This window comes from Carettochelys insculpta, chromosome 8 (genome assembly GCF_033958435.1).
Source record: "Carettochelys insculpta isolate YL-2023 chromosome 8, ASM3395843v1, whole genome shotgun sequence".
NCBI lineage: Eukaryota > Metazoa > Chordata > Testudines > Carettochelyidae > Carettochelys > Carettochelys insculpta.
The window spans coordinates 21,440,363-21,464,501 of record NC_134144.1 but is presented as its reverse complement, the minus strand read 5'-3'; the positions used below and the strand labels follow the sequence as shown (position 1 = coordinate 21,464,501).

Genomic DNA, 24,139 nt, shown 5'->3' with positions numbered 1-24,139 from the left:
CCAACTGTATATTGCTGTGTGGCAAAATGCAGTTCCTTAAAGTTGCACATGATACATACTCTGTCTGCTCTACATGTGCCTCACCACTTGGTGGGCCAAACATGTGGTGGCAGCAGCCCCAGCAGCTGTGCCCTGCTGCAGCTTGTGGTATGGTTCCAGCAAGTTGCAGGCAGTTTGCAGGAGGTGGGTGTGTACACGTGTGTTTGGCTTGTTGGGGGGAAAGGAGCCTGTGGTGCTCCTTCCATTACTATTGGACACTGTTGCTTTACTGACACCATTTTGTGAATAACTTCACTTTGTACGGAGTAGCACTTCATGCCACATGTAGTCCCACTGACTAATAAACCCACTAGTAGAGCAAGAAATCTTTATTCACATTCAAAAATAGAAAGCAGCCTCCAGTCCAGAAATAAGTGACACATTTAGCAATTCAGAGATCTAAGCTTTATTTTTAATTCACTACCACAAGTGGAAATTAACTTCCAGTCAAGCTTCATCTTTAACATCTGTTTTAGGTACCTTTATTGTATAAAGAGGATTGAATAGTCCACATGAACAAATCCCGATTTCATTTATTTTTTGTAAATTTGTTAATAGCAAAACAAATTTCCTTAGAGTTATGTCCCAGGGTTGAGCCACTGATTTTTTCTTTATCTAAAAATTCATTTTATACATGATGTATTACAGTGCAAAACCAGGTTCTCTATTGGTAAGTATGAATCTAATGAAAGAGTCCCTGAGTGCCATGAAGTGATGAATCAATTAATATTGGTCCATTAGTGGAAAGTCATTGTTACAAGCACTTAGATTTGAGGACTACTACTTCATTTAAAGTTTAGATTTGGTTTGGGATCCTCACCTCATTCACTTCAAATTCTTTCACAAAATTTGTCAAACAAAAAGCTAGGTATCTTTACATTCCATTGAAAATGGAAATTCAATACAAAATTATCACAGTTTTAAGGAAAGTGGCAAAGATTCAGCCTTGGTGTAACTGCCAATAATTTAAATGGGGTTGCTTGCTTACACCAAGATTGAATTTAGCCATTACACAAGGCTGTTTGAAAGACAGTACAAAAGGTGCAAAAACTTTTTTGCAAACATTTTACAGAGACTTAACATTGTTTAAAAATCACTGCCATACCATTGGAAACTCAGAATACAGAAGCAATATTACTGCAGTTTCCACAAAAGTGCATAAATGGTTAACGTAAAAACTGTATGCCTGAACATTGAAAAATTACAAGTTTATTTAAAAGAGGGGAGGAGTCCCTTCACTACTCTTTCCAAAAATGGTTTTTAAAAGGGTTGAATTGTCACAGGCTTGTCTTAGTTGCACAAATATTTAAAAATACAAGTTTCTAATAAAACATCTTATCTTTTTAATTACAAGAGGTCTTAAAAAGATATCAAAGTTAAAATATTTTAAGTTGTCATTTTGTTCTTTACATTGAGCTTAGCCTGGATTAGTAATAATTTCTAATATACAAGGCTGACAGTTTCTTAAAGCATTGGCATTAGATTAAAACAAAACTGAAGCTGCTCCTATTCTGGTAATTTTCTCAAAGGCCACCAGTAGACTAAGGGCTAAATCTATCTTTCTGTATCCAAACTCATGTCCCTTAACACTATCTGCTCTGTCAAACCTTCTTTAGCATATCTGGTGTGCTTTAATAGCAGAGCTTTGCTTTACAATGCTACTTTATATTTATAGCTTTGACTTACTTGAGGTTATACTGTACTTAGTTTTATGAAGTGCTACATACATGTAATACAATATTTTGCACTTGTTCTATTCTAGTTTGTGAGGAAATAAGCTAAAACTGCAAAGGTGTTTCCCTAAAGTTAGATACACTTTAGATAAGCATCAGAACTTCAAACAAACAAAAAACCCCACAGAACAGTCTGTTATTCATTACTTTAACACTTCAGCCAGTTCAGACAAAGAATCCAGTTCTCTTAACCTGAGCAGCATATAATCAGAAATCACCATGTTCACACACAGTGGAAAAACCTAAGGCAAGTTTATTCAAGTTATTGAACATGAATGGGCACACAATTTTACTGAATTCAGGTGAAGACTACACATATACATCAGCTAGAGAGCATGTATTTATGCCAGTGAGGCCATAGTCTTCAATGTAAAAAAGGGAAGGAAGTGAAACATACAATTATGACAAGTAGTTAAATTTCTATAGTACATATTTTGTTGATTTAGGGGTTTTAAACCCTAAATGTAAGCATCAGACTAATTTCAACCCAATATTGAAACACATGGATGGGTGTTTGACCAAGCTTCTTACTGGGTTTGCAGGGTTCCCTTGAAGTTAGTGTACTATATGACTGGTAGACTGTAGAGAAACACCTTACTTTGCCTTTAATGGGTATTTTAAAAGCATTTAGTTGCATGCTTCTATAATAATTGAGCAACAAGTTGTGACAATGGTTTGAGACCCCCTACACAGGGGATGTATTGCAAGTTGGTGACTCAGAGACTGCTTTGGACTTTGGAGAACAGCAAGCAAAGAGCTGATTCCCCAAGGTTTTTTGGGCAAATCGGAAGTACATTATATGGCCCATTGCAACAAAGGACACAGATATAAGCACCAGTAAGCCAAAAGCTTCAGGATTAGGGGCCAGGATGACCATGATGAAATGCAGCAGATCAAGAAGATAATTCATGGAGTTCTGGACACCATTTATAATGCCTCTTTCAGACTCTATCACGTTTTCTTGGAGCAACTGTGTGACAGTTAAATCAAAGGACCAGAGGCCTATGGGGGAAAAACAGAAGAAAAACCTTCATTATCAATATGGAAAGGTTAGATTTAAACAAGTCTTGTGACAAGTTCTCTTTACTAACACAATATTCAGAACAAACGAGCATTGATTTGCAGTCACACATCTGGGCCAAACTGTGCTTTCATTGAATTTTAATAGCTTTCCTACCTGTGTAAAAAAAAAAAAGTCAGAATTTGGTCCTTTAATAATAAACTTTGTTACAAGGTGAAATTAATCTTACTATAGGTATATATTCTCTTTTTGCACACAGAATTTAAACTAGTTGATAGCATTTTTATTACATACTTAGTTGTATGAGTGTTAGATACTCTTACGATTGCATACCTGACCTTTTCCCCAAATTCTCTCAATAGGCAAAAGACTGTACTCAACATTGAAAGGCATACTTGATTCAGTGTTGCAACAGTTTTCATTCTCAGTAAGAAGTATCAAATTTACACCATATTGGGTGTGCCTCTACTAGCTCCCTACTTCAAAGGGGACATGGTAGGTAGGGAGCACTTCATTAATAATCTCCTGACACCTTACTTACCATGCTCCCTTTGAAGTAGGGAGCTAGCGTAGACGCAGCCATTGTGTAGATTAAAGTCATTGTCTTATTGTTTAAAGACTTTTAGTGTTCATCTGTATTTAAGGTTTGTGACTAATATACACTAGTTCTGTACTGTGGAAAGAGGAAAATGAGTGCTTTCAACTTCAACACGGCAGGGAAGTTTAATTTCAAGGAGAAACTCAGAGTGGCAGTTCCTATGCCCTATTAATCAGGATTTAAATGTTCTTTGCAAGTAAACCAAGTATTTCTTCCTCCCAAAACTATAATTATAGGAGACGCCATAAGAGTGAAACAGCATTTTGTAGTACTGCTCTCATTCATGCAAGGTATAACTAAGTTGTTCTTCTCTTTGATTCTGTTGCAGTGTTAATACTATACTATCTAGCAATTCCCTGAAAGCTTTAATTAAAAGTTATCAAAATATAGCAGTTTTAATCATCTGCAAATACTTCACTCCATCTCATTAGATTATATGATGCATGTTTGCACAAGGTATGACTCAAGAAAATTATGAATTATTTCAAGTATTTAAAGTTGCCAGGTCATAAGTTTTGGCGGAAGAAAAATGATGCAACATTCATGAAAACTGATTTCTACTGTCAATAGAAGTGACTTTAAGAGACATCTCTTTGAATGAGCATCTCCAAGAAGAAACTGCATTAATCGTGAACATGTCCTACAGCTATTTTGCCTTGTGTGCTGTGTAATATGATATGTAAGTAAGTAGGGTCTATAATAGCTGCAGTAGTCTTGCCTATGTAAGATCAAATCCATAATGTTTTGCACAATTTAAGAAATAAAACAAGTTTTAGACTTGAGCATGAACAACAGTCTGGGTTCTGGGTCTTTTTTTAAATTAAAATCTGAGTTTAATAGAAAGGATCTGCAACTAGTCAAACTCAAATCGCATTGAGAATAAATCAGATTAGAGATTTTAACAGGGAGACATTACTTACCAACTCTAGCAGCAATCACTCCTGCGAACAGAAGACTAACAGAGATTAAAGGTACAGAGCCAGAATTCATCTGTAGGTCATTATTACCAGAGTGAGACCTGTTTAACCAGTTGTGCATTCCAGTTGTAATGGATGTTTCAGATATATCAGCTGGAAGTGCAGTAGGCAATGACTGTCCTTCCAATAACCTGGTATGGATGTCGGCAAATGGGGAAACAGTCAAATCCAAAGGACTACCAGGCATGAACACAGAAATCACACATAAGACCAAACAGGCTAACTGGGCTATTCCAGAGATGACGCCTGTGTGAACCAGGCCACATTTGCGACGGAGCCAGGTAAAGGCTACTGTTCCCATGATTCCAGTTAAGGCTGAAGCCCCCATAAGAAGGCTTAGCACAGAACCACTCAAACCTTGTGTGTATGCATAACCTGTAGTAATGCAATCAAAGCCCAGGACAGTCATATAGAGGAATGCAAGACCCATGCCTGCAAGAAACACTGGTTGGTTGTAGTATGCAACCCATCCATCACGAAATGTGATGAAAGGTTCTGCAATCCGGGCACTGCAGCTGATTTCCTTCTCCTGCTGAGGATCAAAGACTGCTACATCTTTCTCGCCCATTAACTGGACTCCTTCAGTGGGCTTCAATTCACTGTCTGTAAACAGAAACATTATTAAATACCTTCCTACAAAAGAACTATAGGAGCTGAGCTCATTATGCTGTATTTAATACAGGTTACTTCCCTTCTATGGTTGGTCACCTTAAATATATTTAGCTGAACAGGTTACAAAAATGTTAACATTTTATTTTTTTGCAGGCTATCCTTGCCTTAAATCCAGTATGGGACAGGGGAAACAAAGTTCTCATTATTTAAAAAGCAGCTTGTTTTGCTACATTGGTGAGGATTTGGAGAGCAAGTAGGAGACATGTTAGGTTTCTTGAGAAATGTGAATCCTAAGCAATGGCATGGTAGAAATTTATTTAATGATGAGACACGTACTTTCGAACACTTTTGCTGTTCGGAGCACTTTACAAACATTATGAAACAACATTCTCAGTGCCCCATGGGGTAGGGAAACAAATTCTCCATATATTGGATAAACCAATAAAGTTACATGACCTGTTGAAGGCTACTTAGGAGTCTGTATGGCTATGTCTACATGGCCACATTAGTTTGAAATCACTGGCAGTGTCTAAGGCCTGGTCTACACTAGGGATCAAAGTCGATCTCAGATATGCAATTCTAGTCATGCCATTAGTGTAGCTAGAATTGACATATTGGAATCAACTTTGTACCCTGGTGTAGATCAGGGCTCCTCAGGCTTGCACTGACATCCCTTACTCCACATGGCAGAGTGGCGTACCAGAGTCAATAGCTGAGCCCAGAGAGAGATTTTGAGGCATCTTCACTAATGCAGCAAAAAATCAAACTCCAAAGGATTGATCATGGTGCATCAAACACAGTAAGTATAGACATGCTCTCAATGATGCACATGCCATTTCAAAACAGGCACATTATTCTGATTCTAGTAAACCTCATTCCACAAGGAATAATGCTTATTTTGAAATTGCTATTTCATCATCTTTAACCTCTAACATAACAGCCATTTTGTCAGCAAAAACTCTCCAGTCCAGGCATAGCTTATGTCTTAGAAAGGACAGCTTTAGTGGTACTTCATATTTAGAGCATCTTTGAACTACAGCAACTAATCCCATATTCTTGGTGGGGTGTTCGGAAGCTGTTTCTTCAAGGTTGGGGTCAGCAACCAAAAGGACAAGAAAAGCCATATTTTCCAATTCAACAAAAACTCAGTAAATTCAAGAGCCACAATACATGTGAATAAGAAAGTCCTTAATAACAAACCATACTTTTTGTAACCCCTATTTTAAGAACAGCACATACACACACACTGATTTGTAATGTGATAAGTTTACTGCATGACATTCAAACTTTTTACAAATTCTATTTCCTCGTACTTTACATGTGCATTTGTAGCACTGTCTTCCTGACTTCCACTCCCAAACCTTCTTTCTGAGGACGCTAGGGAAAGTTATCCAATGTTTCAAGATCACATTGGTGCTATTTAAGTATGAGTTGTTCATTTTTGGGCTCTTATACATTCCTGATTATTTTCAGCAAACTGTTTTTTTTTTTATATTTAACTTTGCAATTATAAAAAACATTGGAAGCCGCAAAGAAGTCCTTGAAGAGCCACAGGTTGCAGACCTTTCCTAGGTGTTTTCAATGGCATTTCCCTGCTAGACAGCCCTCTTTTTCGTCAAAGGGAAAATACTCTTCAGACTCCATGCAGCAGTTCAACTTTTTCCAGACAGGGACCCATTTTGACCATTCAGGAAGACTTGTGACCTCAAGCAATTCAAAAATGGAGGGCAGGGGCAGCAGTGCCATATAACTAGCTAATTTCATGCCCAAGGCAAGAATATAAAATTGTGCTCCCTTATGTTTATGTATTCACACTAGTTAAATTAAAAAAGGGAAAATATATTAATAAAATGATAACACTGCATTAATTAATCTGAGTTGTGGTAGGGGAAAGACCCTCATTCCCAAACTGCTCCTACCCCGAGATCCCCCAGTTTAAATCCCACACTCAGAGGCTGGAGAGTCTGGGGGCGGGGTAGGGAAGGAGTCACTGAGGGGCTGGCAGAAGATACAAACATGAAAACTGAAATCAGATACATAGAACAGAAGGGGGCACAAAATGGGGGAGAGAGGAGGTGGGGCAAAAATTACTTATTGCAAGAGTCTATGAAGTGACTTGGCTTGGGATGATCATGAATATCAAGAGGTGGAGAAGCTGTCTTTGTAATGCATAATTGCTTTTCTATTAACAGACAGTTGCTGCATGAAGGAGCTGCTATTGGCTCCTTTATGAGCTACATACAGCTGAGTGGCTGGCGACCGTTAAATCTAATCATGACCTATGTTTAGGTTCCAACCCATAGGTTGGGAATCCCTGAGTCCACGTATCTAAAAATGCAGCAGATGTTGGATATGTAATTAAAACTGGATAATTTCTGAAAGAATTCCAACCAGGGCTGTCAATTAATTGCATTATCACCATCATCTCAAAAATGTATTGTGATTGCACTGTTAAACAGTAGACTGCCAACTGAAATTTGTTAAATTTTTGATGGGAAACACATTTTCAAATATATCAGTTTCTATCACATAGCTATGAAGTACACTGTTTGTTTGTTTTTCCCCCCCCAACCCCACAAATTGTACACTGAAATGACTCACTTTTTGGTTCATCTCAGATACTGTAATTCTATCATGAAAGTAACTTGCAGATAGAGATTGCTATATAAATGCACTCAAAAACAAGCGCCTTTAGAGCCTACCAGTCCCTGCAGTTTATGCAGCTGTACAGCGCTCAACCCAAGATTTAAGAATCCGAAGTGCCATCCAATATCTGAGTGGGATGAGGTGTGGAGCATGCGTTCAGAAGTCTTACAGCAATATACTGATGTGGAAACTACATAACGTAAACCCCTCAACAAAAAAGTCACCCTTCTGCAGATGGCATATGATTCAGATGATGAATATGGGCCAGTCTGCTCTGCTTTGGATTGGCATCAAGCTAAACCCATCATCAGCATGGACACATGCCCACTGGAATGGTGGTTTTGATACATGAATCTTTAGCACATCAATACCTTCTACATGGCTACAGCATCATGTCAATGCCTGTTCTCACTTTCAATTGATACTAAACAAAATGCAGGCAGCATTATTTCCTGCAATTGTAACACATTTGTCTGAGTGACTGGCTGAACAAGTAGGATCTAAAGATTTAGACTGTTTTATTGTAATTGCAGCTTTTTGTATGTAATTCTATATTTCTAAGTTCAACTTTCGCAATAGAGATTGCATTACCGTACTTGTTTTAGGTGAATTGAAACTTGTTTTTTTTACAGTGCAAGTACTGTAATCAAAATATGAAGTGAGCACTCTACACTTTGTATTCTGTGTTGTAACAGAAGTCAATATACTGGAAAGTGTAAAAAAATCCAAAAATATTTTAATAGAATGCCATTATTTTTAGCATCACAATTAAATTGTACTTACGTGGTTTTTAATCACTTGGCAGCCCTAGTTTTAATTTGTGAGGTTAAGAGGCCAACTCAATAAGCCCATTCACTAGCTGCTTATGGATAGCCCAGCCAACTGCAACTTCAAATACTGTTGTCAAAACTATATTGTTCTCTATATCTGAGACTAAAAGTTGCTTTGGACAGTAGACTAAAATCCTGGAAAGGATTTTAAGTAAAACACAAAATGGTCGATAGGAAAATAAAATGGTTTCTCGTTAGTTGTAGTATGACTGATGTACTGCTACAGTCAAAGTTTAATTCATCATTGATACCTTTTTGTACATTCAGTTGTTTAAGTTCTGACTCTTCAATCTTTGAAGTTGCTTTGAGAGCCAGAGCAGGAGTTTTCTGATAGACTTTCCACAGCAGCAGATACTCCAGACACATAGACAACAGATTCCAGCCAGAAATGAATCCACAGCCAATCACTGGTGAGCCAAAGGTCATTATTTGGCCAACTGCCATTGGGGCCAAGATATTGGTCAGCTGGTCAATTCTTCGTATTGTAGCATTCATATCTATCATACAATTCGATAAGGAAAATATTAATGAAAACTTACAGCAGATTCAGTCACTCCAATTATATTGCATATACATGAGCCAAATTCCAGTCCCTACAAAAACAGCAGCAATAACTTGGCTCAACTTCACTGGGACTAGGATTTGGTCCATGGGTATGGCAACTAGAACACAGAAGCCCATAATTAATTTTCATCAGACACAGAAGACTATTATTTGTACTGGGCTAACCAAACTAAACTCCCACTGCTGGGAGAGAGTTTTGGCTGAGTAACATGTTCATGACTGGACATACTGGATTAAAGTAAAGGGGATAAAACTGTCAAATGTCTTCAGACAAACAATTTCAAATGGATTTCCCTTTTGTTAAATTTCACTGTGCACTCCAGGCCCAATTCTGAAGCATCTCCAAGGCTACAGTCCCCCTGAAGTTAGTGGGAGCACCAAATATAAAATCAATCATGGATCATGCCTTATGAAGAAAATATTTCTGTAATTAACAGAAGTTTCTCAAACTATGCACAATACTGAAACACATTTCTTGGCTTCCTTAGTTCACCTCTCTCCAATTAGAAGTGACCATATATCACCCAGGGTGATAACGGACCTTTGATATGACTAAGTTTCCTTAGTCAGGCACGTAATGGTCATCAATCATTCTAAGTTTGAGAGCAAAGTTCTCTCTCTCCCTTCTGTACCAGGTCATGCACATTTCAGAATGGTCCCCTTGGGTTTGACACCAATACACAATTCACAGTTCCATTCTCATCATGAAGAGTCCTCCCTCTTCCAGCCCACAAGCTTTTGCCTTACTTTCCCCACCGAACTGTTGTACATAGAGCAATGACTAATCTTTACCTGCAATGATCTGGTGCCATTAGGGTTACCTAAAGACTCTGGAAGAGGCTTCATCTTTAGAAAAGAGAGGTGGTAAATTCCCATCACTGGAGGTTAAGGCAAATCTGTCAGGGATGGTCTAGGATTAACTCAGTCCTGCCTCAGTGAAGGGTCTAGACTTGACCTCTTGAGGTTCCTCCCAGGCCTACATTTCTATGACTGTTTTGAGATCAATGGAAGTTACTCGGTGCTCAGATCCCTCCCTACAACAGGCCACACTCAGGTACTTACAGATATAGGAGCCTACTCTTGGAATCCTACTTTGGAAAAATCTTGGCCAAAGCTTTTTATAAAAGCACGAACCAAATGTAAGCCAATATAATGTTGTTTCCCTGAGTCCGCAGACAAACCTAGAATTACTTATTTCTTTCAAGACATTAACTCTGAATTTTAACAGAGGATAAATTATCAGTATTAATAACCAATTCACTGCTGATCAAAGCACACAAGACAAGATTATGAAGACCACAATGATTTACTAGGAGAGGAAGTTGTTCAGCAAGGAGCTTGGGAGGGTAGCATTTCTCCTGCAATGCACCCAAAATGAGTTAGAAGGGAAGACCTATGGGAATCAAGTGGACAGAGAACCATCTGGGAAAGGTGAGGAAGGAACAGTAGTTTTGCCTGTTCAGCTAAGTTACATAGCTGCGTGCTCTGAGAAAACAGTATGAACAACAGATGCATTTGGTCTTTGGTCATTCTGCACATTTCACAAATCAAGGTAAGTTTCCTATACAGAAGATATTTTAAGTTTTTCCCCTCAATATAATCGTCATTTTATTTTAGATGCTGTTAAAGCTAAATTTAAAAATAAAGCACCAGATCAGTCCTCTTTCGTAGAGTTCTATGAAATGGAACAGGTTTGCTATGTTACATATTTGTAGGGAAGACAAGTACAAGGAGGAACATATTTCCTGATTTCCCAGGCAACAGTACAAAAAGTTATCATGATGCTGCATTATCTGTCCATATTGAGGAAAGACAAAAAAGGTGCAATGTAACAGAGATCGTTTCTTATTACAGGATAGCTCTTCCCCTGGGCGACATGCACCACTTGAAGAAACAGCGAGGGGATGTGTTTTGTTAAATACAAACAAGTATGATCCACAGGAACAATTAACATTAAGTCTGCAATTCCTTCCAACAAGTGGTGTTTGGAAGATATTGCTGCTCTCCAAAAGGTAATTGCTAAGAAACTACTGTAAGATCAAAATAGGGGACTGAGAGGAAGTTTAATTTCAAAGCTTTAAAAAAAAGTGACAAATTTCTTTACCTAAAAAGAGGGTTAATATCTGATGTTCTCTGGGTACAGGATTCCCTTAATGGTATTAATTGTTGATAATTCTTAATAGTCAATGCATTTAGTAACATAAGATTGAGTATGAAATCCTGAAAACAGGAGATTTTATGAAAATATGTATTTGGGTTGCAAAAAATAAAACTGATGGTCCCTGATAGTGTTAGTTGGCTTAAAGCAAGAACTAGATAGTTGTAAAACTAAGTAACTACGTTGTAATTAGTTTTACAACAGTCATTTCTTCTTATCTCTGTAAATATATAGTGAGGAATATGGCAAAGGAAAAAAAGCTGCCCTTTTAAACTGTTGTTCTCACAGCTCCTGGGACACAGAAGAATGTGCTGACTTTATGGCAAAACTGCAGCCTGTTTAAAAGTGTCAAGCTCCCATATTAAGATACTTTTAGATAGTGGAAATAAATGCATTTCACCTGCCAATTTGCTTCTGTCTTCACCTGCAACCACAACAATCCAGTCTCTCTGAATTGTGATTGTTGTGGCAGTGCTAGCCAAATTTGCAATATTTGCTATTGTGATTACCAGGATATAACACATGGTCTAGGGAAAGAAGAGAAGAGTTAAACATGAGTAAAACAATGGACCAAGGTAATGACTAAAATGACAGCACCATGACTTTTAGACAACCAAAACTATAGTTCTATATTTTAAACATTTCAAATAATGGTTATTTTTAAGACAGTACAACAACAATACTGTATCTCTCTGAGATACATATTAAAAAGTTTCCTCCCAAGAGGCAGAATGGCAATCCACATAAATGCACTAGTCTGCCACCCTGAGTGGAGGTAGGGAGAGAGGCCAGGGCCGGCCGCATGACTCCCTGCGGGGAGAGGCCAGGGCTGACTATAGGACCTCCACATATGCCCCAAGCCTCTCCCTGTGTCCACCTCCCACCCCTGGCCCCCTCTGCACCACTGACTCTGGGCCTCATCTGGGAGGGAAGGAACTAGGAGCAGCTGCTGCCACCAAGCCATGGCAGGGAAGTTACATCTCAGAGCTGATGTCTGGCTGCCACTGACTCCCTCTGCCCCAGGCTGGGGAGCAGGATGTAGCTCCTGTCAGTAGCAGCAGCTGGAGCTCTGCTCCGTGCAGCCCTCCTATCTCCTCTGCTGGGGAGGAAAGGTGCTACTCAGAGCAAAGGCTGCCAGTACTGACAGGGGAGCTGCTTCCTGCTGCCTGACCCAAGTGCAGTGGGAGGGAGTCAGTAGCAGTAGCCAGATCTTGGCTATGAGCTGCACCTTCCCTCCTCACTATGGCCTAGAGGCAGTGGCTGCTCCCAGCTCCTCTCCTCACCCATGACCAGTGGCAGCTCAGCTCCACCCCACCTCCATTACTGCCCTGCCAGAGCCACCTACAGTAACCTCCTCCAGGCAGCAGACCAACCAAGTCAGAGAGTGAGTGAGCCAGCGGTGTATGGTGAGGGGTGAGAGACCCCAGGAAGGCTGGGACTGGCTGTGTGGCTCCCTGATGCCCCAAGCAAGGATGTGGGTTTGGCAATGCAAGCAGGGTGCACAGCTACCTTGTGAACATTTAAAACAATTAAATTATTTGTTAGCAAAGGGGTATGTTTCCCTAACCCCTTTGGCAAGAAAGCTGAAGTGAGTTAGTTGGATTTAATGGCCTGATCCTGCACCACTGAAGCCAATGATTGCTTTACCATTGATGTCCATGAGTAGAGGGATAGACTGAGCAGATCCTCAGACATAAGCTGTCATAGCTTCACTGAGTCAGACACGTTTACAAGTTACTTTCCATACTAAGGATATGGAAGAAATCTTAAATGTGATCACTTACAAGAAGCCATCCAGAGTATAAGGTCAAAAGCTGGGTCTTAAACAAGAAGACCATCATCAGGATGATACCACATAGGATAACGGAGACATTCTGTACAACCAAGGAAGTCTGAGCCACTGTTTTAAGTTTCAGAAAAAGTAAGGTTAGACTGTGGGTATTCCCCATCTTGGAAGTTATTTTTTTCATTAATTTTTAGTCACAAATCATTTCTTTTAAAAATTAAGTTTATTTACAAGGCAAACTGTTTTAGTGTGCAGAGATCTCATTTTAACATTGAATCAGCCACTGTCCCAGAGTATATACTCAATGAAGTTCATTCCTGGGGTAGTTCCATTGACTTAATCATGTAATATAAAAGTAGGTGTTTTCCTCCATTCAGCATGGCTTCAAACCCATTCTGACTATTTAAATGGTAATATTGTTTAAGAACAGGCAATAAAGTAGTATCTAGTTTTGACAGAAGTTTATTTTTTCCCCACAGATTTTCAGAGTGAGTGCTATTATGTAAATGCTTTAAAATGAATTTTAGCTGTAGAAGACATGGTTGTCAATTAATATGACTACTTAAGAGGCAACTGAAGATTACATATCAACAAAAGTAAAAGATTACAAAGGCATTTCTAATACACAGGGTGGAATATTTCTAGACAGAAGGAAATCAGCGAGGAAGTCCAAAATTACGTTGTCAAATTACTGACTCCAGGAAACAGAACATGCAATCCTTATTCAGGCAAAATTCACATGGATTTCACTTCTCTAGCTACAAGAGTTTTGCATGAATAAGGAATAGATCATGGCTTGATCCCACGGTTTTCATCTTTGAGATTATCCATACAGAATTATTTAGTCCATTTTTTTCTGAATAGTAACTGCAAGTTAAAGATGAAAACGAGGCTCATCTTAACAGGAGGATTTTTCTAGCATACCATTTTGCAGTTAGCTGCTTTAGACCGTTTCCTCTTCCAGCTCACATTTGAGTCACACAACAGGTAATAACCTCCACTAAGATTCCTAACCTTTAAGCCTTGAGTTCTTGTCCACCCAGTCTCCAATAATGGCTCCCAAAAGAAGAACAGATCCTGCCACAATCAGACCATAGACTGCAGTCAAGAGTAAGCTGTTTCCATAAAGTTCAACTAGGAAGACAGACACTGCAAAGTGCCACATCCGATCTCCCTTGAATAAGAAAAAAAAAACAGTATTTGCATTTTCCTAGTTAGTAACTGATTTCAATGTTTTAACAGCTTCAAAAAATACCAATGTTAACATGTCATTTATTACTCCCAACAACCTCTTGATCCCTCACCCTTCTAATACAAGCTCTGTCATTCTGTGCATTGAGCGCTCTTTAATGTTAGTGGGAGCCTGGATCCATGTCAATACCAACATGTCCTAGCACTAAACTTGTTCTGGTAGCATGAGGAGCCAAAATTCTGTCCTCAGTTACAACCAACAAGCCTGAAAACAGACTAATTTTTACGAAGATTCTCCAGCACAGATCCCTCTTACAGCTATAAATGTATTTGTTTAAACTCACCTTTATTGATGCTCTTCTAACAATGTAACTTAGTTCCACTGTTTAAAACTTTATAGTTTCACATTGACAAAGCAACTGTCCACTATCCTAGCTGTGCAAGTTTAAAATGACAAAACCAACTCTGAATACATTTTTCCCTACAAATAACTTAACTGTTAATTGAAAGAGCAGAGAATAATCTGATTTCCAAGGACAACAGTTTTACTTTTTCTGTTGTATGCCCCCGCCTCCCCCAGAATTGATTCCTCTTCAATTTGTATGGAGTATTGACTTAGCCAAAGAGGAGAAAATTGACAGGAAAATGTAATTGTAAACCCACAGGTTAAGTAGAAATACAGTGGGCAGGAGATGAATATGAAATCAGTTTATTTAGTTTGCTGAAACTGACTAGATTTCAAGTTAAGTATCCTTAAGTTTCCAATAGAAGATTGGAATTTGAAATAATTTATCCTTCACACACTACCAGGGAGGGCCAAAAACTTATTAGCAATTGTGATAATTTAACAGCTGAGTGGTAACTGTGTTCAAGGATCTAGTGTGAAGGTAGCCATTCTTAACCTTATTTAAAGAAGTTTCCATGATTTAAATTTACTAACATTGCTGTGCAATGTACATATCTATACATACAGCTTGCCACTGAATAGATTTTATTTTTCCTTTATGTCATCCCCATAATGTCAGTAGCTCTATTTCCTTTAGACATACAGGTTGAACCTTTCTAATCCATCTCTCTCCAGTCCCGCAACATCTGCATTTCAGCATGATTTTCATTAGCCAGATATCCACTTATGGGTGTGGCCAAGTTTCCTGTGGTCCCATAAAGTTTGTTCATAGCCACCAGGCCTGGCTCTCAATATTCTGTGTGGATATTTAGCTGTAATTTACCCCTAAATGGCTTCTAAGAGCCCAGTAAACAGTGGAAGTGTTACTAATACTGCTTCAATAAGATTGAACTACTATGGTTTGGCAAATTCTCTGGTTTGGCATTGGTCAGGTCCTGAGGGATATCTACCTGAATAATGTAACAAATACATTGCAGAAGTTGTAGTTTATTGTGGTAGACAGTTTGGCTAAGCAGAACCCCTAATGGGGAAAAAAAAAAAAAAGGATCACAAAATATATATATTCGTCAGTTATCAGCCTATTTTGAAAGGTTCTCTTCTTTTGACCATCATTTTAAGTAATCATTTTCTGTGCAATGCAGAGCACTTTGCAATGCAGAGTGTTCGAAATTGGTTTAAAAACATTTTAGAGGAACAGAAACTAAGTAACTTGTTACAAGTTGAACAAGATGGTAATAATGGGAGAGTCCTCCAGAAGCCTCACACTACGTTTGGAACCAAAATCATTGTTACTGAAAATCCAGGGGAGTGCCAGCAGTATATTGCAGTGGTGAATTTGTAATAAGGCATACACTGAGGCGCTTCTGAAAAATGGGGTTGCTCCAAATACTCACAAATTTAAAAGCTCTATTATTTATGCAAGTGCCTAGGATAGCTGTCAGAAGCAGGACCTTGCAGATTATTTGGGGCTCTGATCAAAAATCTGAGACTAAGGCCCCTGTGGAGGGAGGGTTGAGACCAAGCCTATCCCACATTCACCTCGCAGCAGTAGCGGTTGTCCTGGGTCCACTCACTCCAGGTATTGCAGTCTGGTGCACAGGATGACACTGCCACTCAAGTATGGTCTGGCCATCTCCACTGTAAAGGAGAGGCAGCTGGGACAGACATAAGCAGCACTCTGAATGGTGGTATGACCTCATGCACAGAGCCACCCAAATCCCACAAGCCTCCCACCCCAACTGACTTGACTTCTCCATGTGGAAGCATAAAAAAAAAAAAAAAAAAAAAAAAGACTTCCTTCTATAACATGCTAGGCTTACATTCCATGTGTGTTGGGGTGGGGGGGGTACTATATGTAAATTCCATTACGAAAGAATTAAGTGTTCTGAATCTTGCAATCAAAAGTATGCGGTGTGACTAAGGCTACTTAATTTCCACTTACAAATGTACTTAAGGTGTCATTGAACCCTAAAATCAGTCTAGCCTATTTCAGGAAGAAAGTTAATGTTGAAGTACTGCTACCTAATAGTACAGGAATGATATCCTTTTGTTTGTTGCTGAAAGTGATTACATTTTTGAAAGTTATATGAAAGTACACCCCCCCTTTGCACACATGCATGCACACACTTTAAATATTGGAAAATGATGCACTGTTACAGCCACTATTCTCAAGGTAAATCCTGGATCCACTTAAGTCAGTGATGCATGGCAATAGATTTAAATGCACTCAGGATTTCTTCTGCAGTATCTGCAGGGCAAGATCTTGCTACTGTATGCTAAGAAGGCAACACTAAAGTGCGTGTGATTTCTCTTGGTTCCCTATGTCTGTCCTATGCTGCACATTACTCTTCAGTTTTATTATGTGAAAACTGTTCAAAGTAGTTTTGTCTTGTTTAGGCTGTGGTACTGCATAAAGCTACTGCTACATAATTAGCTGTTTAGGAGTGCATTAACTCTGAGCAATTTGATCCACTCTGTTCTCCACAGTACTTGGGTCATGCTACTCCACATTGTTGCAACTTCTCCAAAGCTAGCCATTTTCAACAGGGAAGCATAATGAGTTGAGTTTGCATTTTTAGTTTAACTTTTAAAATCAACAGGTCTCAATTCAAGACACAGAACAATGAATTTCTGTGTGTGCTGCTTAACTATCAAACAAGCTAGTAGCAAGATTTTTAAATCCATAGCCAGGACTCAGAATTTTGATAATAAATTTAACCTTACTGCATCACAGGCTTAATCTTGCCATTCTTGAGATCTTTCTAACATTTTTAATACACACACAATATTTAAACCGCTTTCTGTATCAAGATTGATCGCTATTATCCTAACCATTCCTCCTTAACAGAAGTTAGATGATCTCTATTAGTGTATTATAATAGTATATCGTTGAAACAATAAGTGTAAGGCCCACAGAGGCTTTTAGACTAACCACCACTGATTTCCAAATGCCACTGGAGCTGGGCCTAAGGCACCAGCTAAGTAAAACACTTAGTTGACCTTGATTTTTGAAGAACTTAAGCATATACTTAAGTGCTCTACTGAGAAGGAGCCTAAGTCTTATTCATGGCCTCCTTCAGTTCACTGAATGTGCAGACATGAGGAAAGCGTGTTTAGTCAGTTAAAACAATATGGAGGTTGTTTAAGGTTTTCCCAACCAAAGAGGTTTATCTAAACAAGATTTTGTAATATGAATACTTATAACTGATATTTCAGAATAAAAGCTACACAAAAGCCAGTTCACAGGTCTGGGATTATTTGTTTCCATCTTAGGGGCACAGAAAAAAAAAAGACCCCTTTCTATTTTGCCATTACAGAAAGCCTGATTTTAGGCTCCAACGAGCATGTTACTATGTGTTAAAGACCTTTTAAAGCCAAGCCTGAACTTCTCTAGATTCCTGTTAAACTTTGTTTGCTTAGTTTCCCACGCAAGACAATTGGTTCATATCCTCAATTGCCTTTTTAAAATCCTGGTGTATGGTGTTTAATATTTCTAAAAGCTTTTATCGAATAAAAATGCTTATTCACCAGTTTGCACTCACAGACTATTATCCTAAATTGCAATTCAGTCACCTTTACTCATGTTAAGTAACCCCCACTGATGGATTTAGGTGGAACCATTCACATAGGAAGGTGCCACAAAAAGTTAATAGCCATAACAGAATCAGGCTTACTACACTGATGGTTAAGATGTGTATTTTCTTTTCTGAACACACTACTTCTCATAACAGCAGTAGTACCTACAAAACACCTTTGAACTGAAATAATTTATTGCTAGAATCACTGCACCTGTTTAAAAGAGATGCTTGCTTTCTCCAAGCCTTCTTACAAGGAATACAACTACCATCCTTTCATTAATGTAAAGGACACATGCAACTTTGTAGTCCTAGAACAGTGCTCAGCATTATACAAAGTACATACCAAACTAACCCCTACATCAGAGTTTAAAAATACAAAATACAAGGCAGGTATTCAAGAGGAACAAGTGTTTTTACTCCTCTTAATCTAATATTTGACATTCACTTGCAAGATACCAGAACATTTCTTGGTTAGACTTCCCCAACTACTTGTGATCTTAACAAGCTGGGAGATACATTTAATCCAAATCAATTTCTAGATCTACTTCATTTGCCTCGAAGCACTGTATATTGCTAACAAAGGTTAGTTTAGATGCAGGTGAAAGTGTTTCAGTGAATACACAGAGGCAAGGCTGTTACAGCTTCAAAAAACAACCCCGTCTTCCCCCACCCCTAAAAAAAAAGTTTGTCAATTATGTAGTGGTAAGTAAGAAATCCACTGCGCTACAATCATTAATTTACACTGGTTAGCAGTTATACAAGCTCTTCAAATTATAAAAAAGTACAATGCAACACAAAATACACACTGGTTGATACAACTGTTTTATTGTTATTCTCTACCCACTTTCAGCAGTATGCTATTCTGTAAGAAGTCTTAGTGGTTTCAATGACTCCCCACAAGTAGTAAGGTATTACTGAGTGAGTGAGGGTAATAAATCAGACCCTTAGAAATCTGTAAGCTCTGAACTTTTGTTTATTAGAATATTAGCAAATATGGCATACTGTATCGTGTAAAAATAGGAAGTAGTAACAAGATCTCACAACAGCCCTTTACACTTGAGTCTTTGCCAAAGAGACAACTTTTTGTATACCAATTATAGTGTCAAAAGCAGATTAATGAGGTTTCACCGCATGATGTAACTATTTTTACTTACCCAAGTAGACAATGCATGTCCAAGGTAAAGGAGAAACTTTGCTGATGTAAAATAATTGACACAGGACCCTAAAATGAAGATAAGAGATAAATGCTAAACAGGATTCAGACACATTTTGCCTATTTGGCATTGTCCTTTGTCGCTATGAAGTTTACTTAAAGTTAGTTTATTTTTGCAGTGCAGATTGCTATTTGCGATATATGTTTTAATTCCACATAACTGGAATAGCCACAGCATAGCAGTTGTGCAAGAGAAAACATACTAGATCATTGTTTCCCAAACTGGAGAGGCATGCCCCCCAGGGGGGCATTAAGAAATTCCAGGGGCGGGGGTGCAAGGCAACCCAGCCCCCCCCCCGCTCCTTCATTCCCCTTAGTCCAAGAAAGAGCTGGCCTTTGCTTCCAGCTCTCATCCCCCCCTATTTTACATGGGCAACCCAGCACAGTTGCTATAAAAACCAGGCTGCCAGCAAAGACCCACATGGAGCTAGCTGCCTCCAGCAAAAAGGGGGGGGAGAAGAGGAAGTTAGATGGGGGGCTGGTGGTGCCTGGCTTTGGGGGAGGAGAGGGGCTCGGATGGCTGGCCCCAGCAGTACAGGGCACAGGCAGCTGGTCCCGGCTTGGGCTGGCAGACAGGCAGCTGGCCCCAGCTTGGGCTGGCAGGTGAGCAGCTGGTCCCAGCAGCATGGGGGTCAGCTGGTTCAGGCAGCTGACCTGCTGTTTGGGTGGGCAGCTCGGGTGGCTAGCAGGCGACTGGCCCTGGCAGCTGTTGGGTGGCTGGACAGCTCTGGCAGCACAGGGATCAGGTGCGTGGGCAACTGGTGTGGGCAGCTCTGGCAGCTGGCACAGGGCTCAGGCAGCTAGGGCTGCACTACGCATCTGCAAGGTGGGGGCTGTGCTGTTAGCCTGGCTGGTCCATAGTCGGCCTTGGGGCTGGGACGGGGCTGGTACAGTGTCCATCACCCCAGCCAGGGCCGCAGCTAGTCTCTGCAGGGCCTGGGCCATGCCTGCAGCTCTGGGGCCATGCCAGCAGCCCATTCGGGGTGCAGCTGGTATCCATGGGGCCCAGGCCACGTCCAGCATGGGCCTAAAACCAGCTGTCTCAGCCTGTGTCTGGGCTGATGTCAGCCCAGCAGGGGTCAAGGTCCAATAGGGGGCAAGGGGGCCCTAAGGTTAGCGTGCCACTTGGGGTAGGGCAGCACAGCTCCATTGAGTCTGCTGTCTGTTATGACCCAGACAACTTTTCTGGGAACCCCATTGATAAATTAGTACACAATCCATTCAACGTTGATGTAAATACATTGTCAGAAGTATTGCAAGAACAAGCACTTGAAATAAAAAAAAAATATGATTTTAGTGCAAAAGAATTTCAAAGACTCAAGCTTGGAGGAATTTTGGATAAAATATTTCCCAATGTACTTGGAAGTTGAGAAAAAGGTGCTATGTATTATCCTTCCATTTTTTGAAATTATACCCCTGTGAAAAAAGCTTTTCAAGTTTACTCACATTAAAATGAAACAAAGAAAATCAACTGGATGTCAAAAGCTATTTGTGTTGCACACTCATCTTTCAAACGTAGGATTTCCTAACTTGTGAAGAAAATGCAGAAGCATCCTTCACATTAAATTCATTTTGTTTCTGATGTTAAATTACATTTATTAAATTTTTGGGCCAAGAAAAACTATTTGTGCTTTTTTTTAATTTTAAACAACAACAACATTTTTTATATCGAGATTGTGTTTATTTTAAATTATGGATTGAATTTTTGATTGGGGGGTTGGATGATGGTAAAGAAGAGGTGGGGGGAGTGTGAAAGTCTCAAAAATCAAAAGGTGGGGCATAATGCTGAAAAGTTTGGGAACCACTGTACTAAATGAATAGCAACGGAGACATAGCCGGGTTAGTCTGTACTCCAACAAAACACCAGTAATGTCGCTCTTTGAAGGCTAACAAAATTATTTCTTCAGTGATGAGCTTTTGTTGGACAGACACTGCAACAGGTCAATCACATTTCCAATACAGACTGACATTTATGAATACAGATGACAAAAAAAATATTGCAATAAAAACAGACAAGTCAAGTATGTAGGACTGAAGGGGGGGAGGCGTGGAAGGTATTAAGTGCCCTGCCTTTAATTATGAGCATCAAAGAAAGGGAAGCAGTCCTTGTAATGCCTGAGGCAGATAAAACGCCACTTAGTAGAGCCCAACTCGTCTGACTATCTAAACATGCACAAAGTTCTGCAGCATAATTAGACTATTCCATCAGCCTGCAACCCATCCAGCTCATCCCCCGTGCAATGCCAGTACTTCTCAACAGCCAGTCTGGGAGCTAGCACCAGCCCCCGAGATCGCTCGGGCAGAAACTGGGGCAGCAGCGAGCCTGGCCCTGGTACCAAAAAGGCTGAGAAACACCGCAACCGTTCCAGCCTTAAAATCGGTGTTACCTACTACACAGCCCACAGCAGCTGCACCCCTTGCCCTTTACCCACACTTGCAACATCAAGCAGGAGCCGCACGGGGAGAAGGGCGTGGAAGCGGACGTAGCAGGAAGCGATGCTCCCCACCAACCTGCAGGGTCCCTTCCCCAGCAACCACCTCCCGCGGCTCACAGCCCAGCCGGACCCCGAGACTCACCGGAGCAGCCTCCGCGGCTGGCTCGCTCCGCTGCCCGACTCATAGCAGCTTGCGTCCACCAGACCTGCAGCGGGGCGGGCACGCACGGCAGGCGGCTGCAGAGGCAGGGGGAGCGGGACCGCGTCTGTCGGTGTTTGTCTTTCCCAACTTAGCTATCACTGTAGCTGAAGTTGGAAAGTGATGGCCTTATGCGCAGGGGCCGGGGGAGCTCCGCGCCTCCGAGAAAGGGGCCCAGCAGCTCCGACAACCGCTACTGCGGCGGCTGCCGCCTCGCCACCCTGTACAGCTAGGGTGGGCCGAAGGCGGGGACAGGGGACCAGCAGCCGCCTATCAGCGCCCCGCTGATTTGCATAGCTCCGCCCCACCTGCGCGTGCTTCCTGCCCCGCCAGCCTCTGAGGCGCGAGCGGCGGCTGGTCGGGAAAGTGGGGCGGGAGCTGTCAGTCACCACCCTTCCCTGCCGGCGGTCGGCACACCGGTGAGGGTTGGCCGGGTCCGGCCTGACCTGCCTGCCGCCTGGGGGTCGCCGGGGTCACGGAGATGGGCGCAAGCCAGGCGCGGAGGGGTGCGCCCCAGACTGAGGAACAGGGGATGGAGGAGCTGCCCGGACGCGGGGGCCAAGTGACTTATCCCGGTGGGCTGCTGGGTGCGTCCACACCCGTGGGACCAACCCTGGTGCCTGAAAAGGATGGAACCTGCTTAGCTGTTGCAGAAAAACTCTGATATAAACTACATCCTGGGGTTATGAAAAGTCTGAGAGGGAGAGTGGTGCCAGGCTGTGTCTGTAAAAACAAGGAGGAGTCCTTTGGCACCTTAGAGACGAGCTAGTTTCTTAGGCCATAAACTTTCTTGGGTAAAAGGCACTCCATCACCTTTCCAGATGATGTTGTGATACCCTCTTGCACTGAGGATGCATCTCCGGGGGAAGGCATTCCAGTCAGCAGGAAAAGCCAGGTGTTAATAATGGGTGATTCAGTCATTAGAAACATAGCTGGGTTTGAGATGCCCAGGAAAACCGTATGATGTCTTGCTTGCATGGTGCAAGGGTTGCAGATTTCAGGAGGCATCTAAGTAGACGTGTAGTGCTGGAGAGGAGCCAGTGGTCATGGTACATGTAGGTACCAGTGACATAGGGAAGGGCAGGAGAAGTTTTGTGGAGGCTAAATTTAGGTTGCTAGGAAAGAGGGTGAAACGACCTCTATGGTGGCAGTCTCAGATGTGCTTCCAGTTCCACATGCAGGACCAGGTAGGCACACAGAAATTCAGAGTCTCAATATGTTGATGAGACGGCTAGTGTTGGGAGGAGGGGTTTACATCTATTAGGAATTGGGAAAATTTTTGGGATGGGGAAGCCTATACAGGGAGGATGGACGCCACCCAAACCAAAGTGGAACCAGAATACTGGCACTTACCAATAAAAAGGTTGTAGAATAGTTTTTAAACTAAGAAACGGGGGAAAGCTGATTAATGCAGAGGAGCATGTGGACTGGTCCTAGACTTCTCTTGGGGGAGAGTCTATTGATAGAAATTTTCTAGGTTTTATTCAGGAGGAGAGGATGGAAGAGTATAAAGTATGGGTCTGACCAGAAGAGAAACAGTCACATGAAAAAAATCAGGAAAGGGCAGGTGAATAAATAGTGACAAGCTTTTAAAGTGCTTATACACAAATATTAGAAGTCTAAATAATAAGATGGGTGAACCAGAGTGCCTTGTATTAGAGGAGAATATTGATATATTAGGCATCACAGAAACCTGGTGAATGAGGTTAATCAATGGGACACAATCATATCGGAGTATAAAATCTATCAGAAGGACAGAAGAGGTTGTGCAAGTGAGGGAGTGGCACTATATGTGAAAGAAAATGTAGTATCAAATGAAGTAAAAATCTAAAATGAATCAAAAGGTTCCATAGACTCGCTATGAATAGAAATTCCATGCTCTAATAAGACTATAGCAGTAGGGATATATTATCAACCACCTGACCAGGACAGTGCTAGAGACTATGAAATGCTAAGGGAGATTAGGGAGGCAATTAAAATAAAAAAATCAATAATAGATGGGGATTTCAGTTATCCCCATATTGACTGCATACATGTCACCTCAGGACAAGATGCAGAGACAAAATTTCTCGATATTTTAAATGACTGCTTCTTGGAGCAGCTAGTACAGGAACCCACAAAGGGAAAGGGAAATCTCAGTTTAGTTCTGAGTG

At 40.8% G+C, this 24,139-nt stretch overlaps 1 protein-coding gene across 1 annotated transcript; it reads right to left on the bottom strand.

Annotated features, from left to right (window-relative positions):
* Window positions 1-421: 421 nt before the first annotated feature.
* On the bottom strand, window positions 422-22,210 carry SLC40A1 (solute carrier family 40 member 1). Its single transcript, XM_075000801.1, has 8 exons — window positions 21,930-22,210; window positions 19,294-19,361; window positions 13,979-14,138; window positions 12,963-13,078; window positions 11,579-11,705; window positions 8,708-8,953; window positions 4,312-4,971; window positions 422-2,774 (listed from the first exon to the last, which is right to left on the bottom strand). The coding sequence occupies exons 1-8, from the start codon at window positions 21,970-21,972 to the stop codon at window positions 2,458-2,460; spliced, it is 1,737 nt and encodes a 578-aa protein (XP_074856902.1). The 5' UTR covers window positions 21,973-22,210; the 3' UTR covers window positions 422-2,457.
* Window positions 22,211-24,139: the final 1,929 nt, after the last annotated feature.